The following is a 12,445-nucleotide window of genomic DNA, read 5'->3' as shown; positions in this document are numbered from 1 at the left end:
CTGGATAAAGATTTGGTCCATTAGCCAGTAAGTTATAAGGGAGGGAGACGACCCGTGTTATTTTAAGGATCAAAAGATGAGGACTTGGTAACAACCAGAATATTGATCAAGACTGATGGCGGGAAGGCAAAAAGCTGACCATCCCCTGACACAGCACTTTCCATCAGCTAAAATCATCTTATGATCACAGCACTCCACAAGAAACAATTCTGGTCTCTGATCTAAGCAAGCTGGGTCATCAGGGATGTGACCTTGACCTAAAGGTGGTCTGAGAACACTCCCAGAGCATCAAGATTCTACAGAAGCTGTGCCTCTCTGTGTCCTTGATCCCTGCAGTCACTGTCTCCAAAGTGATGACTTGTTTAAAGATCTCCATGTCCTTTTCAACTCAAGTCTGACAGATATTTTTAAATCTCCTACACATGCCTCATGTCTTCGGCAATACATTTTCCTATAAGAGGCTGGAAAGATGGCTCAGAGATTAAGAGCACTGGCTGCTCTTCCACAGGTCCTGAGTTCAATTCCAGGCACCTACAGGGTAGGTCACAACCATCTATAATGGGAACCGGTTCCTATTCTGGCATATAAGCAGGCAGAACACTATACATTTTCCTACAAGAAATGACTGGCAGGGGTTGCCCTGTCCTTCACCAGGCTGAGTGCAGCCCTTGGGGACACTGTGAGTACAGAAGGGGGTCCACCCACGGCACTTCCGGGTTCCTCTGTTAGAAATCATTCCCACAAGGTGTTTTCCTAAGGATCTCATGAGCTCAAGAGTCTTCTTTCACCCTGACACACTGAAAAGCTCCACAGATACACTTCCTGACAGGGGCCTGGTCCTCCTGGGTAGTCCAAAGCGTGCTGCCAGGACACACACAGTTACAGCCAGAGGGTCATCATGACTCCCTGTTGCAAGACACTGCATTCCCTTCAGGCCAGGGCATAAGCACCAAGGTCATGCATACTTTGGAGAGATTTCCATACAGGGTAGAGAGTTAGCCAACTCTCCCCTGAGGCCTCTCTCAGCTAAGTTATAAATGTGACTGACTCAGGACTGGCCCTCTGGACTACACTTAGCTACAAGTAAACTGAACTTCATAGGAGTTAAGTTCTGACCTTGAGAGCAGGAAGGTAACAGAGCAACAGAGCTGGAGGGGGGGACAAGACAGAGTTGTGATCTCAACATCCAAGTAGAAGGTAAGGGGAGGGCAAGCAGGACTCTGGAACCTGGGCTGAGGAATGAAGGAGGCCTCGGGCACAATAGGCCAGACTGGAGTGGAAACAGCACCCGTTTCTCAAAGCCTTCTTCCTTCGCCCTCCTTGAAATGCACAGCTTCTCCCCAAAATGGGCCAAAGCTACCCCAGCAGAGGGTAAGGGAGAAGGGGGACATAGAATGCCCTGCCCCCGTTGTAGCAAACATGGACGGTGCGCAGTCCAGTGGCCACCCTGCCAGCTGCTGGTGACTGGAAGGAGACAGCACCTCCACTGACAGCTGAAGGACCCATTATTTTCAGTTGGTACCTTTCAGTTAGGGCTGGATTTCAATTATATTACTTTATTTTTCAGTTTCCAAGACACGGTTTCTCTGTGTAGACATGGCTGTTCCAAAACTCACTCTGTAAACCAGAATCTGCTTGCTTCTGCCTCCCAAGCGCTGGGATTAAAGGTGTGCACCACCACCACCTGGCTTAATGATATTACTTTATAAAAATCAGACTGTGCCCTGCTCCAAGTTACTCTATACTGTCTGTAGAAACACACACACATACCTACACACACAAAGTAAGTGTAATAAACTAGGTGTGTAAGATCAGGCTACACCCTGCTTTGGGTTACTCTATACTGTCTTTATAAAACAGCTTTCCAGGCTATGCCCTGCCGCAAGAGAGACTCCATTTTATGAGCAGTGTTTGACTCTATTTTGAAGATGGAGGACTGTATTCCTGGGCGGACATGTGAACAGCACTATTCATCTGGCATCAAGCATGCAGCACAGACTGATAAATGACTCACTTATTCCTAGAAGCAGAAAGGACAGCATAAATCTATTGGGGTGAATTGAGACTGTAGGGGCACATGGGCATATTAAAATGATTATGAGAGAAACTAGGTCTAGGAGTTTATCAGACACTAGACCAAGGAAAAGGTGTGTGCAACATTAGCAATTATGTGTATGAGTATTTTGCCTGCATAGATGTCTGTGAACCATGTGCACTCCTGGAGCCTCTGCGGTCAGAACAGGAGGGTAGGAGAAGGCATTAGATCCCTTAGAACTAGAATCATAGATGGATGTGAGCCAGCATGTCGGTGCTGGGAACTGAACCTGGGTCTTCAGCAAGAGCAACCTACACTCTTTTTTTTTTTTTTTTTTTTTTTTTTTTGGTTTTTCGAGACAGGGTTTCTCTGTATTGTTTTGGAGGCTGTCCTGGAACTCACTCTGTAGACCAGGCTGGCCTCGAACTCACAGAGATCCGCCTGCCTCTGCCTCCCGAGTGCTGGGATTAAAGGCGTGTGCCACCAACGCCCAGCTGAGCAACCTACACTCTTAACCAATGAGCCATCTCCCCAGGCCCCAACACCATGTCCTCCATGGCATCAGACACACATGTGGTAGACAGACATACAGGCAGGCAAAACACCCACACATAGAAAATAGAATTAAAGAAAAAAATGAAGATATAGGGCATCGTGCACAAAAACATTCAGCTCAGACCAGGGCATCAGTTTGGCTTTGTTCACATTTTTGAAAAATCACACTTCCAGTGCTGGCCTAACGCCTATAAAATGATTAGGCACTGTGAGCATACCACTGTTCAACAATGTAACAGACACTAACATTACATACTAGGAGGACAGTATATGGACGTCTCACATTGGAAATGTTTTAACTGCTTCCTAAATTATTTTCAAAATAAATTAATTTTTAACTAAGTACACACTGTTGTTGATTCCTATTACACAGATGAGAAAGTATCACAGGGCAGGTGGTCGTGTAGCCAAGGTCAGCAGTGACAGCAGTTTTGCCAGAGCACTCATGAGGAAACAGCCCGGAGTTACCTGCGTTCTGTGGTTTTCTGCACTCAGCCCCTCATACAGAGATTTGTTGAAAGATATTTCACCGAGGATCTGCAGCTCAGCCACATCTCTTAGTAGCTATGAGATGGGGAAGGGTGGGGTGTGGAGGAACATGAAACATGTTGTGGACATGAGCTCATTGTTTCTGGAGAGTTTGAACCAGTTTTCCCCTCAAATGTATTCCTTCTCCAGTATTCCTTCTGCCTCCATAAATGGTCCCAGCAGCCACAGTCATCCAAGCCACAAGCCTGTAGTCAATCCCCAACTTCTTTTCCCTTACACTTGGCATCGTGCCATCACCCCCACCCCCACCCCCAACCCCCACCCCCCCACCCCCCACCATCCCCACCCCCACCCCAGGCAAAGCCAGCTCTGGACAGTCCTTCATTCTGCCACCCATGCGTCCCTTTTCCTCCATTGCCACTTCTGTCTCATCTGGCTCACTGCACAACGTTAAACTTGGTCATTTGTTCCCACTTTACAATAAGGCCTTTCAGGAAATAAAATTTGACCAGTATTATGCAAGCTAACTATAAGTGCAAAGTCCCAGTGGCCACAATGATATTAACAAGCTAAAAGGCAGAAATGACAGAATATCTGGGTATAATGGAGAGACAGGTGAGAAAGGACAGACAGCAAAGGGTGATAAATTAAGCAGATACCAGATCATGCAATTCTTTGCTTGCCATGAAAGCACTGTGGATTTTAACCTAAGCGTATCTAACTCCAAAGTCAGCTGTGTCTGGAGTTTCTGATTTTGTTTTAAAGCAAGATAACGCAGTCTAGTGTTAACTTAAGGATTATTTTGCTTTTAAAAATCATGAGCACAAAAAAAAAATCATGAGCACAAAAAGGGGTCAAAACCAGGCTGGTGAAACCTCAGAAACAGCTGACCTGAACAAGGGGGAGCTCATGGACCCCAGACTGATGGCTGGGAAATAAGCATGGGACTGATCCAGACCCCATGAACGTGGGTGTCAGTGAGGAAGCCTCCGCAATCCAATCTACGGGGCCTCTGGTAGTGGATCAGTATTTATCCCTAGCATATGAATGGACTTTGGGAGCCCATTCCTTTTAAAGGATATGACAGACTTTAAAGATCCCTAACAGAAGGCCTCACCCTCCCTGGGAAGCAGAAAGGGGGATAGGGCAGGGGTTAGTGGAGGGCAGGGGAGGAGGGGAGGGAAAGGGAACTGGGATGGACATGTAAAGCAATCTTGTTTCTTATTTAAATAAAAATAGAAAAAAACCATGTGCATATATGTGCATGTATGTGTGTGGGTGCAGGTGTCCATGGGGACTAGGAGAGGGCATCAGACACCCCCACATCTGGTGCTACACGTTGTTGTGAGCTGCTAGGGACGGAGCCTCATCTTCTGCAAGAAGAGCACATGCTCTAAACTGCTGGTCCATCTCTCGGCTCTTGAAGAAGTGTTTGGACAGGCTAGGGGGGACACCAAGACAAAGAGAGCGTGCCCACAAATGGACTTTGGGAGCCCATTCCCTATGGAGGGATACTATTTTAGCCCAGATGCATAGAGGAGGGTCTAGGCCCTCCCCCAAATGATATGACAGACTTTGATGATTCCACATGGAAGGCCTTACTGTCCTTGGGGAGCAGGTGGGGAGCAGGTGGGGAGTAGGCTGGGGAAGTTGATATGGGGCATGGGAGGATGGGAGAAAGAGGGAATAAGGGGATTGATATGTAAAATGATTGTTTCTAAATTAAAAGAAAAAAAAAGAGAGTGTGCCCAACAGAGAGAGTGACCTGAATTACTAACACATCAGTAGAGCAGAGAGACCTGAGTTAATATATGTTCTGAGGGCGGATGGCAGGGTTTACTGCTAGGATGCACATGAGGAAGCAGCAAAGAGTCACGGGGTATTGTATTGTCAGTGTGCACAGGACTAAGATGCCTGGGTATTGTCAGTGTGCACAGGACTAAGATGCCTGGGGTATTGTATTGTCAGTGTGGACAGGATTAAGATGCCTGGGGTATTGTACTTGTCAGTGTGCACAGGACTAAGATGCCTGGGTATTGTATTGTCAATGTGGACGGGATTAAGATGCCTGGGGTATTGTACTTGTCAGTGTTCACAGGACTAAGATGCCTGGGTATTGTATTGTCAGTGTGCACAGGACTAAGATACCTGGGTATTGTCAGTGTGCACAGGACTAAGATACCTGGGGTATTGTATTGTCAGTGTGGACAGGATTAAGATGCCTGGGGTATTGTACTTGTCAGTGTGGACAGGACTAAGATACCTGGGGTAATTGTACTTGTGAATGTGGACAGGATTAAGATACCTGCTATGTACTTGCTAAGGGTAGGTTGGGACAGAAGGCCAATCAATATATCTATTCCAGATGGCACATTCCAGGTTCTATTATTCTTTCTAGAGTCTAGGTCCTAGAGCTGGATGACAAAGTCTGCAAAATTTCAGTCTTGAGTACCTACCTGCTTACTGTGGCCCAGGGAGATTTCCGCAGCCACAGTTACATTTTCTTTATTAGATGTGATATCACAGATCACTGAATGCCACTCTTCTACATGCTGCAAAAGCAAAAGGTGAGTTTGTTTACTCCCTTCTAGCGCTTCGGGCTGAAAAATCTGAATATCTAGGACAGAGCATCTAAGGCCCCTGAGTGTGCAGTTTGTGCAAGCTCCTTCGCCCAAGCAAAGTGTCAGTCACCCTAGCAAACAGGACCAGAGAGACTGAGAGTCTCAGAAAGAACTTTGCAGAAGCTGCGACCTGACCTCTGCGGCCACCTTGTTAAGGCGTTCACCACATCCCTCTCTCGGGCTCTTGAGACGACCTCGCTCACCTGAACAGGATCGCTTCCACACGCGCGCTCTCGGCTCTGCGTGCACTCAGTGTGGGCCTGAAACGAGATCCCTTCCTGAGTCGCCCTGAGCGCTCAAAGTCGCGCAAGGCATCTGCCACCTGGCGGCCTCTGGGGAGGTCCGGCGCGCTGTTGCAGCCTAGAGCAGGCGCTAGGACCCAGCGGGCCGGCGGGCGCGCTCGCGGAAGTCTCGCGGTGTTTCGGTTTGAACCGACCGGCGGGCACCCGCCATGGCAGCGTCCATTCCGCGGCCCGGGACCCGGCTCTTCCGAACGTACGCGGCGAGGGGCGTCCAGGGGTCGCAGCCTAGCCGGCTGGCCGTACAATGGTTCCAGCCGCCGGATCCGAAGCGCGCTTTCAGCAGCAGCTTCAGCGGCAATGACCAGTCGCCGTCTGTCGCTTCCGACGACTCTGACGACCCCGACTTCCCTGGCAGCCCCGTGGGCCCGCGGCGCAGTCGTTCTCCGGGCCGCGTCTCCCCGGACCGGTGGACCCTGACAGTCACCCAGAGGCTGCGACCTCGGCCCCTGCAGAAGTGCAACAGGCGTTCTCCGGGCCGCGTCTCCCCGGATCGGTGGACCCTGACAGCCACCCGGAGGTTGCGGCCTCGGCCCCGGCCCCGGCAGAAGTGCAGCACCCCGTGTGGCCGGCTGCGACCGCCACCCTTCTCCAGCTGCAACCCGGGCTGCTTCAGCCCGGACCTCAGCGTGTGCAGCCAGTCCAGGGACAGCAACGAGCTGGGCACCAGTGCCTCCCTATTCAGCTCTCCGGCCTCCCCCGGAGCCCCCGACTCTCCCGATGCAGCCCCTGAAGTCCCTAACAGCTCCCACCTCCCGGCAACCTCCCTGGACGAAGAAGCATCTCTGCCCTGTCCCCAGGAAGCAGCAACAGATGAAGGCAGGTTCGCCAGGATGGCCGGCCAATCCGGAGCCGACTTCAGGTCAACCGTCTTTAACCTTGTGGACTCTGGCACCGCTGAAGGTAACGAGTTTGGGACAAATGGGAAGAATGAAAGACAGCAGGTGGGAAACGGACTAAAGGGCCCAGGTCTAGCAAGCACGAGAAAGAGAAGGACCACAGGTCAGATGGCTGTGTCTCAAGGAGCCGACCAGATGGACTGTGGGGCGGCCAGTGCTTGCAAAGACCTTTGTGTACCAGGGCAAATCAACAGGCCTAAGAGAGCTGGGCCACTCCAGAAGAGGAAACGGCAAAAATCTATGGGAACCTCTGCCCTCCGCTACCAGCAATCTAAGAAGAAAAAGAAAGATTCAGTCCCTTTGCCGGACTTGAGTCATATCCATGAGACCTGTTCTTGGGCCAAAACCAGAGCCTCCTTCAGTTTCCACAAGAAGAAAGTTATAAGTAATGTGTCAGAGGAATGCAGCAGCCATATTGCTGGTTCTTCTAGGTCCATCCTGTCTGAATATTCAACCCCCGGTGTCATGGACAGAGCGAATAGTACTGTTTCCTCTTGTCACTCCTCTTCTATGTATTTGCTAAGCCCCTTACAGACCCTGCAGGTCACAGACAAAAAACCATCTTATGCTGAAAAGGTGTATGGGGAGTGTAATCAGGAAGGGCCTGTCCCCTTTCATGATTGCCTTTCCATGGAAAAATTGGAACACTGTAAGAAGATTGGCGAAGGTGTGTTTGGAGAAGTGTTTGAAACAATTACTGATCAAACACCCGTAGCCCTAAAAATCATTGCTATTGAAGGACCAGATTTAGTCAATGGGTGCCATCAAAAAACCTTTGAGGAGATCCTGCCAGAGATCATCATCTCCAAAGAGCTGAGCCTCTTGTCTGATGAGGTGTACAACCGCACAGAAGGCTTTATTGGGCTGAACTCAGTACACTGTGTCCAAGGGCCTTACCCTCCCTTGCTGCTCAAAGCCTGGGATCACTATAATGCAACCAAAAAATCTGCAAATGACCGGCCTGACTTCTTCCAGGAAGACCAGCTCTTCATTATACTGGAATTTGAGTTTGGTGGGATTGACTTAGAGAGAATGAAAGGAAAGCTGGCCTCCGTGGCTACTGCAAAGAGCATTCTACACCAGATCACCGCATCCCTCGCAGTGGCAGAAGCATCGCTGCACTTTGAGCACCGTGACTTACACTGGGGGAATGTGCTCTTAAAGAAAACCAACCTCAAAGAGCTCCAGTACACCCTCAATGGGAAGACAAGCACCATTCCCACCCATGGGCTACAGGTCAACATCATCGACTACACCCTGTCCCGCTTGGAGCGGGATGGGATTGTGGTTTTCTGTGACATCTCCACTGAAGAGGACCTGTTCACAGGTGAAGGTGACTACCAGTTTGAGATCTACAGGCTCATGAGGAAGGAGAACAGAAACTGCTGGGGTGAGTACCACCCTTACAATAATGTGCTGTGGCTACATTACCTGGCAGACAAGCTTCTGAATCATATGACCTTTAAGACTAAGTGTCACACCTCAGCCATGAAGAAGGTGAAGGAGAAACTGGGGCATTTCCACAGAACTGTACTGACGTTCCGCTCTGCCACTGACCTGCTCTGCCAGCACAGTCTGTTTCAGTAAGCCAGCTACTGAGTGCTCGCACTTCCAAAGCCTCACTGAGTACGCCTTCACTGCCTCTGCTACTGTTTTTAATCTCTGCCACTGGAGCAGGATGGAGGTGAATACCCATCCTTAAGGCTTCCCTGTCAGCTTTTAAAAAAGAGAGTTTTGTTTTTAAAAGGTAACCAGAATGTTTATCAACGTAATTAAACTTGCTTTTAACAAGTGTTCTGAAAAAAATAAACTACATAGAGGACAAGTGTATACATCTTGTAAGTCCTCTTTCTGCCAGCAGAGTCTACAAATCTGATATTGCCATTTTTTTGAGCCTTGATACCCTATGTAGGGTGAGCAAACAAGTCAGAAAAGCCCAGCCCTCAGCTATGGTCCTTCTTGCTCCTGATGCTGCTGTCAGTGCTGGTGCAGGAACCAAACCTCAGATGCATGTTTTTTTTTTTTTTAACTGAATGCAAAATAACAGAGCACAAAAACAGACTAGAGGGTCAAAGCTGAGAAGGAGGGGTACACAGTAGCATAGAGGATGTGTGGGAAATGTCTATCAAATTCATTCACCAGTCACAGAAACTGAAGCAGGATTTGCAAATTTTCAAAAGGGAAATAAATGTCTATGGCGCTGATGTTTGACTTTTGCTTATTTTCATCAAAGAAAGGGAAACCTCGCTGTAAGATCTTAATAATTTTCTTTCTGACTTACTCCTAATATATCCCCATAATTAAGTAGTCTTGTTTCTTAATCTTAAAGCTCATGTTGGTTTGTTTGGGTCTTGTTTTGTTTTTATTTTATTTTTATTTTTTATTTTTATTTTTTTTTTGGTTTTTCGAGACAGGGTTTCTCTGTGGCTTTGGAGGCTGTCTTGGAACTCACTCGGTAGACCAGGCTGGTCTCAAACTCACAGTGATCCATCTGTCTCTGCCTCCAGAGTGCTGGGATTAAAGGCGTGCGCCACCAACGCCTGGCTGTTTTTAAATTTTTAAATGCACATTTGTTTGTGTGCAGGTACAGGTTGAGAGGCAGTGGGACAAGTAGAAATCAGAGTACATCTTCAGGTGTCATCCTCAGGGATGCCATCCACATTTGTGACAGTCACCTATGGGCCGGAGTTCACCAATTAAGCTAGATTTCTGTGCTAGTGAGCCTCGGGGACCCTTCACTTTCCTAGCAGTGAGGTTACAAACACATAACCACCACACCCAGCATTTTTACATGGATTCTGGGAATCAGACTTTGTGCTTGCAAGGCAAATGCCTTACTGAGTTATTCCGCCAGCCCTTGTTTTGTTTTTGTAGTCCTAAGGTTTGAGTACAGGGCTCAGGCTAGTCTTGAACTTACTCCATAGCTAAGATGGCTTAAACTTACAAAATCCCTTGCCTCATCCTCACAGACAGCTGCAGTTACAAGCCTGTGCTACCAGGCCTGGGCTAAAGCTCTAGTTTTTATACCTTTGAGAATCTGTAGTCTCTGGAAAGAGATGCAATCATGATAGAGTCCTCGAAAAACTAAAACAGCGACATCAACAAAACTGGGCAATGGTGATACACACCTTTAATCCCAGCATTCAGGAAGCAGGCAGGCAGATCTCTGTGAGCTCGAGGCCAGCCTGGTCTATAGAGCACATTCCAGGACAGCTAAAGCTACACAGAGAAACTCTATCTCAAAGAAAAACAAAAGAATCTCATTTAAATACCTGAGTCTTTGTCAGATTCTTCACTCTTATAATCTGGAAAGTTTGTAATTTGATTGGGACACAAATTTGCAACTGGAATACAGCTCCAAAGAGATTTTCCCCGTGCACCTGCCAAATAAATGAGCAAGTCAAAGCTTGGCGGCTTTACCAGTTTAGGTCAACAGTAAGCACTATGTACTTACGCTGAAGTCAAAGCTTGGCGGCTTCACCAGTATAGGTCGACATTAAGCACTATGTACTTACGCTGAAGAGGAATTCTTTGTGGTCAGAAGGGCTCTGGCTTGTGTTCATGTACATCACTGATGGTCTGCAATGAGAAGGCATGCGTGAGGACTCAAGGTTCCTTCCTGATTCTGAATGAACCTGAGTGTTTCCAACTGGATATGCTAGGGCAGATAGCACCAGGTCTTTAAGAGGACTCAAAACTGAAAGTCAAAATGTTAAGTACTTGTAAGGCAGTTGGGACAAAAGAACAGTTGCAAGCTATACAGTTGGACTTTACTCTGAGTGGCCTTCCTTGGTTTCTCTATCTTGTATGTGTGTACGTACATGTGTGGCAGTGCACTGGCCCGTAGTGCACATGTGCTGCCAGAGGTCAACATCGCGTCTCCTATACTCTCCACTTTAGCTTTTGACAATCTCTCACTGAACCTGGGAGTTTGCTATTTTAGCTATACTTGCGAGCCGAAAGGCTCTGCCTCTCACCACACCCACTCCAGCACTGACGTTACAAATGGGTGTCACACCACCTGACTTACATGGGTGCTGACCTCAGGTCCTGATGCTTGCACAGCGAGAACTGTACTCACTGAACCATCTCCCCAGCCCTTCCCCAACCCCACAGTCACTCACTCCCTTTCCATTGCATTACATCAGTTTCCTTTGACAGCAGAACCAGTTGGCACTGTGCTTTTGATGACCACTGTGGTATTTGAAAAACCCAACATGATGTATTCGAGTTGTGCCGTAAAGAAACTGAAACTGCCCCTCCATGGGTGGAAGAGAAGTTTATTCCAAACTGCCAAGGCTGTCTCTAGCATAGACCCTGATGTGCAGAGATAGGCACTACAGGTGTTGTTAACTGGAGAGCCAGATACCCCAAATCAGTGAGTCTGCCCTTTTTTGGAGGGGGAGGGGATGGGACACTATCCTTTGAACCTGACAGTATCCTAGGCCAGGCATTAAGCAGCCTCCTCTTGGAGGAAGGGCAATGCCCACATCCACCCTGATGGGCACTTCTGTCCACAAGAGAGTATCCCCAAAGCTGTCCTCATTGCATGGCCATCACACAAACCCCTTGGGAATACTTACCTAGAAAGAGCTGCAAAGAAGGCATGCCTGAATTGAAGGCTGTGGGTCTCTCTGGCCAAAGACTTCTCATTGGAACTGGGGGAAAAAAATGTTAATTGATTACACAATTGCTTTGTTACCTTAACTTCCTACATCTCAAAGATGAATTTCTTAGAAGCCCACACTTAGAGAAATGTTGATTTCAGAGCTTCCATACTTGACATTTTGGGCCAAAGAATTCCCTGTTATGAACTTGTCCTACATGCTGATTAATGGTTATTAGCATCTGTCAGCAGAAGCCAGTATCACCTTGTAACTCACTGTGATCAAAATTAGTTCTAAAATACTACCATGGTGGTGCATGCCTTTAATCCGAGTACTCGGGAGGCAGAGGCAGGCATATCTCTGAATTCAGGGACAGCCTGGTCTGCAGAGCAAGTACCAGGACAGCTAGGGCCGCACAAAGAAATCCTGTCGGGGGGGGGAGGACCAAAAAACCTTCAGCCATTGCCTGAGGAGTAGAATCGCCCTTGTTTGACCCCACCCCAGCACCATACCCTGTTAGGGAGGCTTGCAGAATTATATCAGAGTTGAGAAAGCCAGTCCAAAGCTCATTCCACCAGGATATACCCTGGTGTTCCCTTGTGTGAATTAAGATACCTTCAGGATCTTTGATGAGAGGAAAATTCTGTAGGCACAGTGAGGTAACCCCTTTCTCCCAGAACAGCAACGGAGCCAGAGCACTCAGCGAGAATATGACAAGATTTCCCCCCAAGGCCAGATCCTAAGTCTGCTAACACAGTCACTACTTACTTAGAGATGGTCACAGTGACTTCCGCTGTCCTATTTGGAAAGATGGTCTCCTCTAGCTGCCAAATCACTGAGATGTTTGCCTATTTTAAAGGAGGGATAAATAAGTAAAGGGGGAACTAGTCACTTGATAACTGTTGCTAATCACTGCTCACACTGTTTCAAACTGGCTGTG

At 48.0% G+C, this 12,445-nt stretch overlaps 2 protein-coding genes across 2 annotated transcripts in view; one reads left to right on the top strand and one right to left on the bottom strand.

Annotated features, from left to right (window-relative positions):
• The window catches only part of Itgae (integrin subunit alpha E), a 56,301-nt gene that overhangs the window by 1,299 nt on the left and 42,557 nt on the right, over positions 1 to 12,445 (bottom strand). Inside the window, exons 23-29 of the mRNA XM_040749100.1 lie at positions 12,274 to 12,353; positions 11,482 to 11,556; positions 10,414 to 10,477; positions 10,171 to 10,278; positions 5,904 to 5,960; positions 5,536 to 5,631; positions 3,059 to 3,154 (exon numbers count right to left, since the gene is read on the bottom strand). Of these exons, the coding sequence (XP_040605034.1) occupies positions 3,059 to 3,154; positions 5,536 to 5,631; positions 5,904 to 5,960; positions 10,171 to 10,278; positions 10,414 to 10,477; positions 11,482 to 11,556; positions 12,274 to 12,353 (576 nt within the window). The remainder of the gene's footprint in view (positions 1 to 3,058; positions 3,155 to 5,535; positions 5,632 to 5,903; positions 5,961 to 10,170; positions 10,279 to 10,413; positions 10,478 to 11,481; positions 11,557 to 12,273; positions 12,354 to 12,445) is intronic.
• Positions 6,125 to 9,102, top strand: Haspin (histone H3 associated protein kinase). Its single transcript, XM_021225673.2, has one exon. It carries the CDS (start codon positions 6,152 to 6,154, stop codon positions 8,483 to 8,485), a length of 2,334 nt encoding a protein of 777 aa, XP_021081332.1. The 5' UTR covers positions 6,125 to 6,151; the 3' UTR covers positions 8,486 to 9,102.

The sequence above is a fragment of the Mesocricetus auratus genome, unplaced genomic scaffold (genome assembly GCF_017639785.1).
Source record: "Mesocricetus auratus isolate SY011 unplaced genomic scaffold, BCM_Maur_2.0 Super-Scaffold_100007, whole genome shotgun sequence".
In the NCBI taxonomy this organism is placed as follows: domain Eukaryota; kingdom Metazoa; phylum Chordata; class Mammalia; order Rodentia; family Cricetidae; genus Mesocricetus; species Mesocricetus auratus.
Note: the sequence above shows the minus strand (reverse complement) of the source record. Positions and strands in the feature narration are given on the sequence as shown.

Bases quoted from the DNA above. Each gene is read 5' to 3' on its own strand.
- Haspin (XM_021225673.2), top strand. From the start codon at position 6,152: ATGGCAGCGTCCATTCCGCGGCCCGGGACCCGGCTCTTCCGAACGTAC.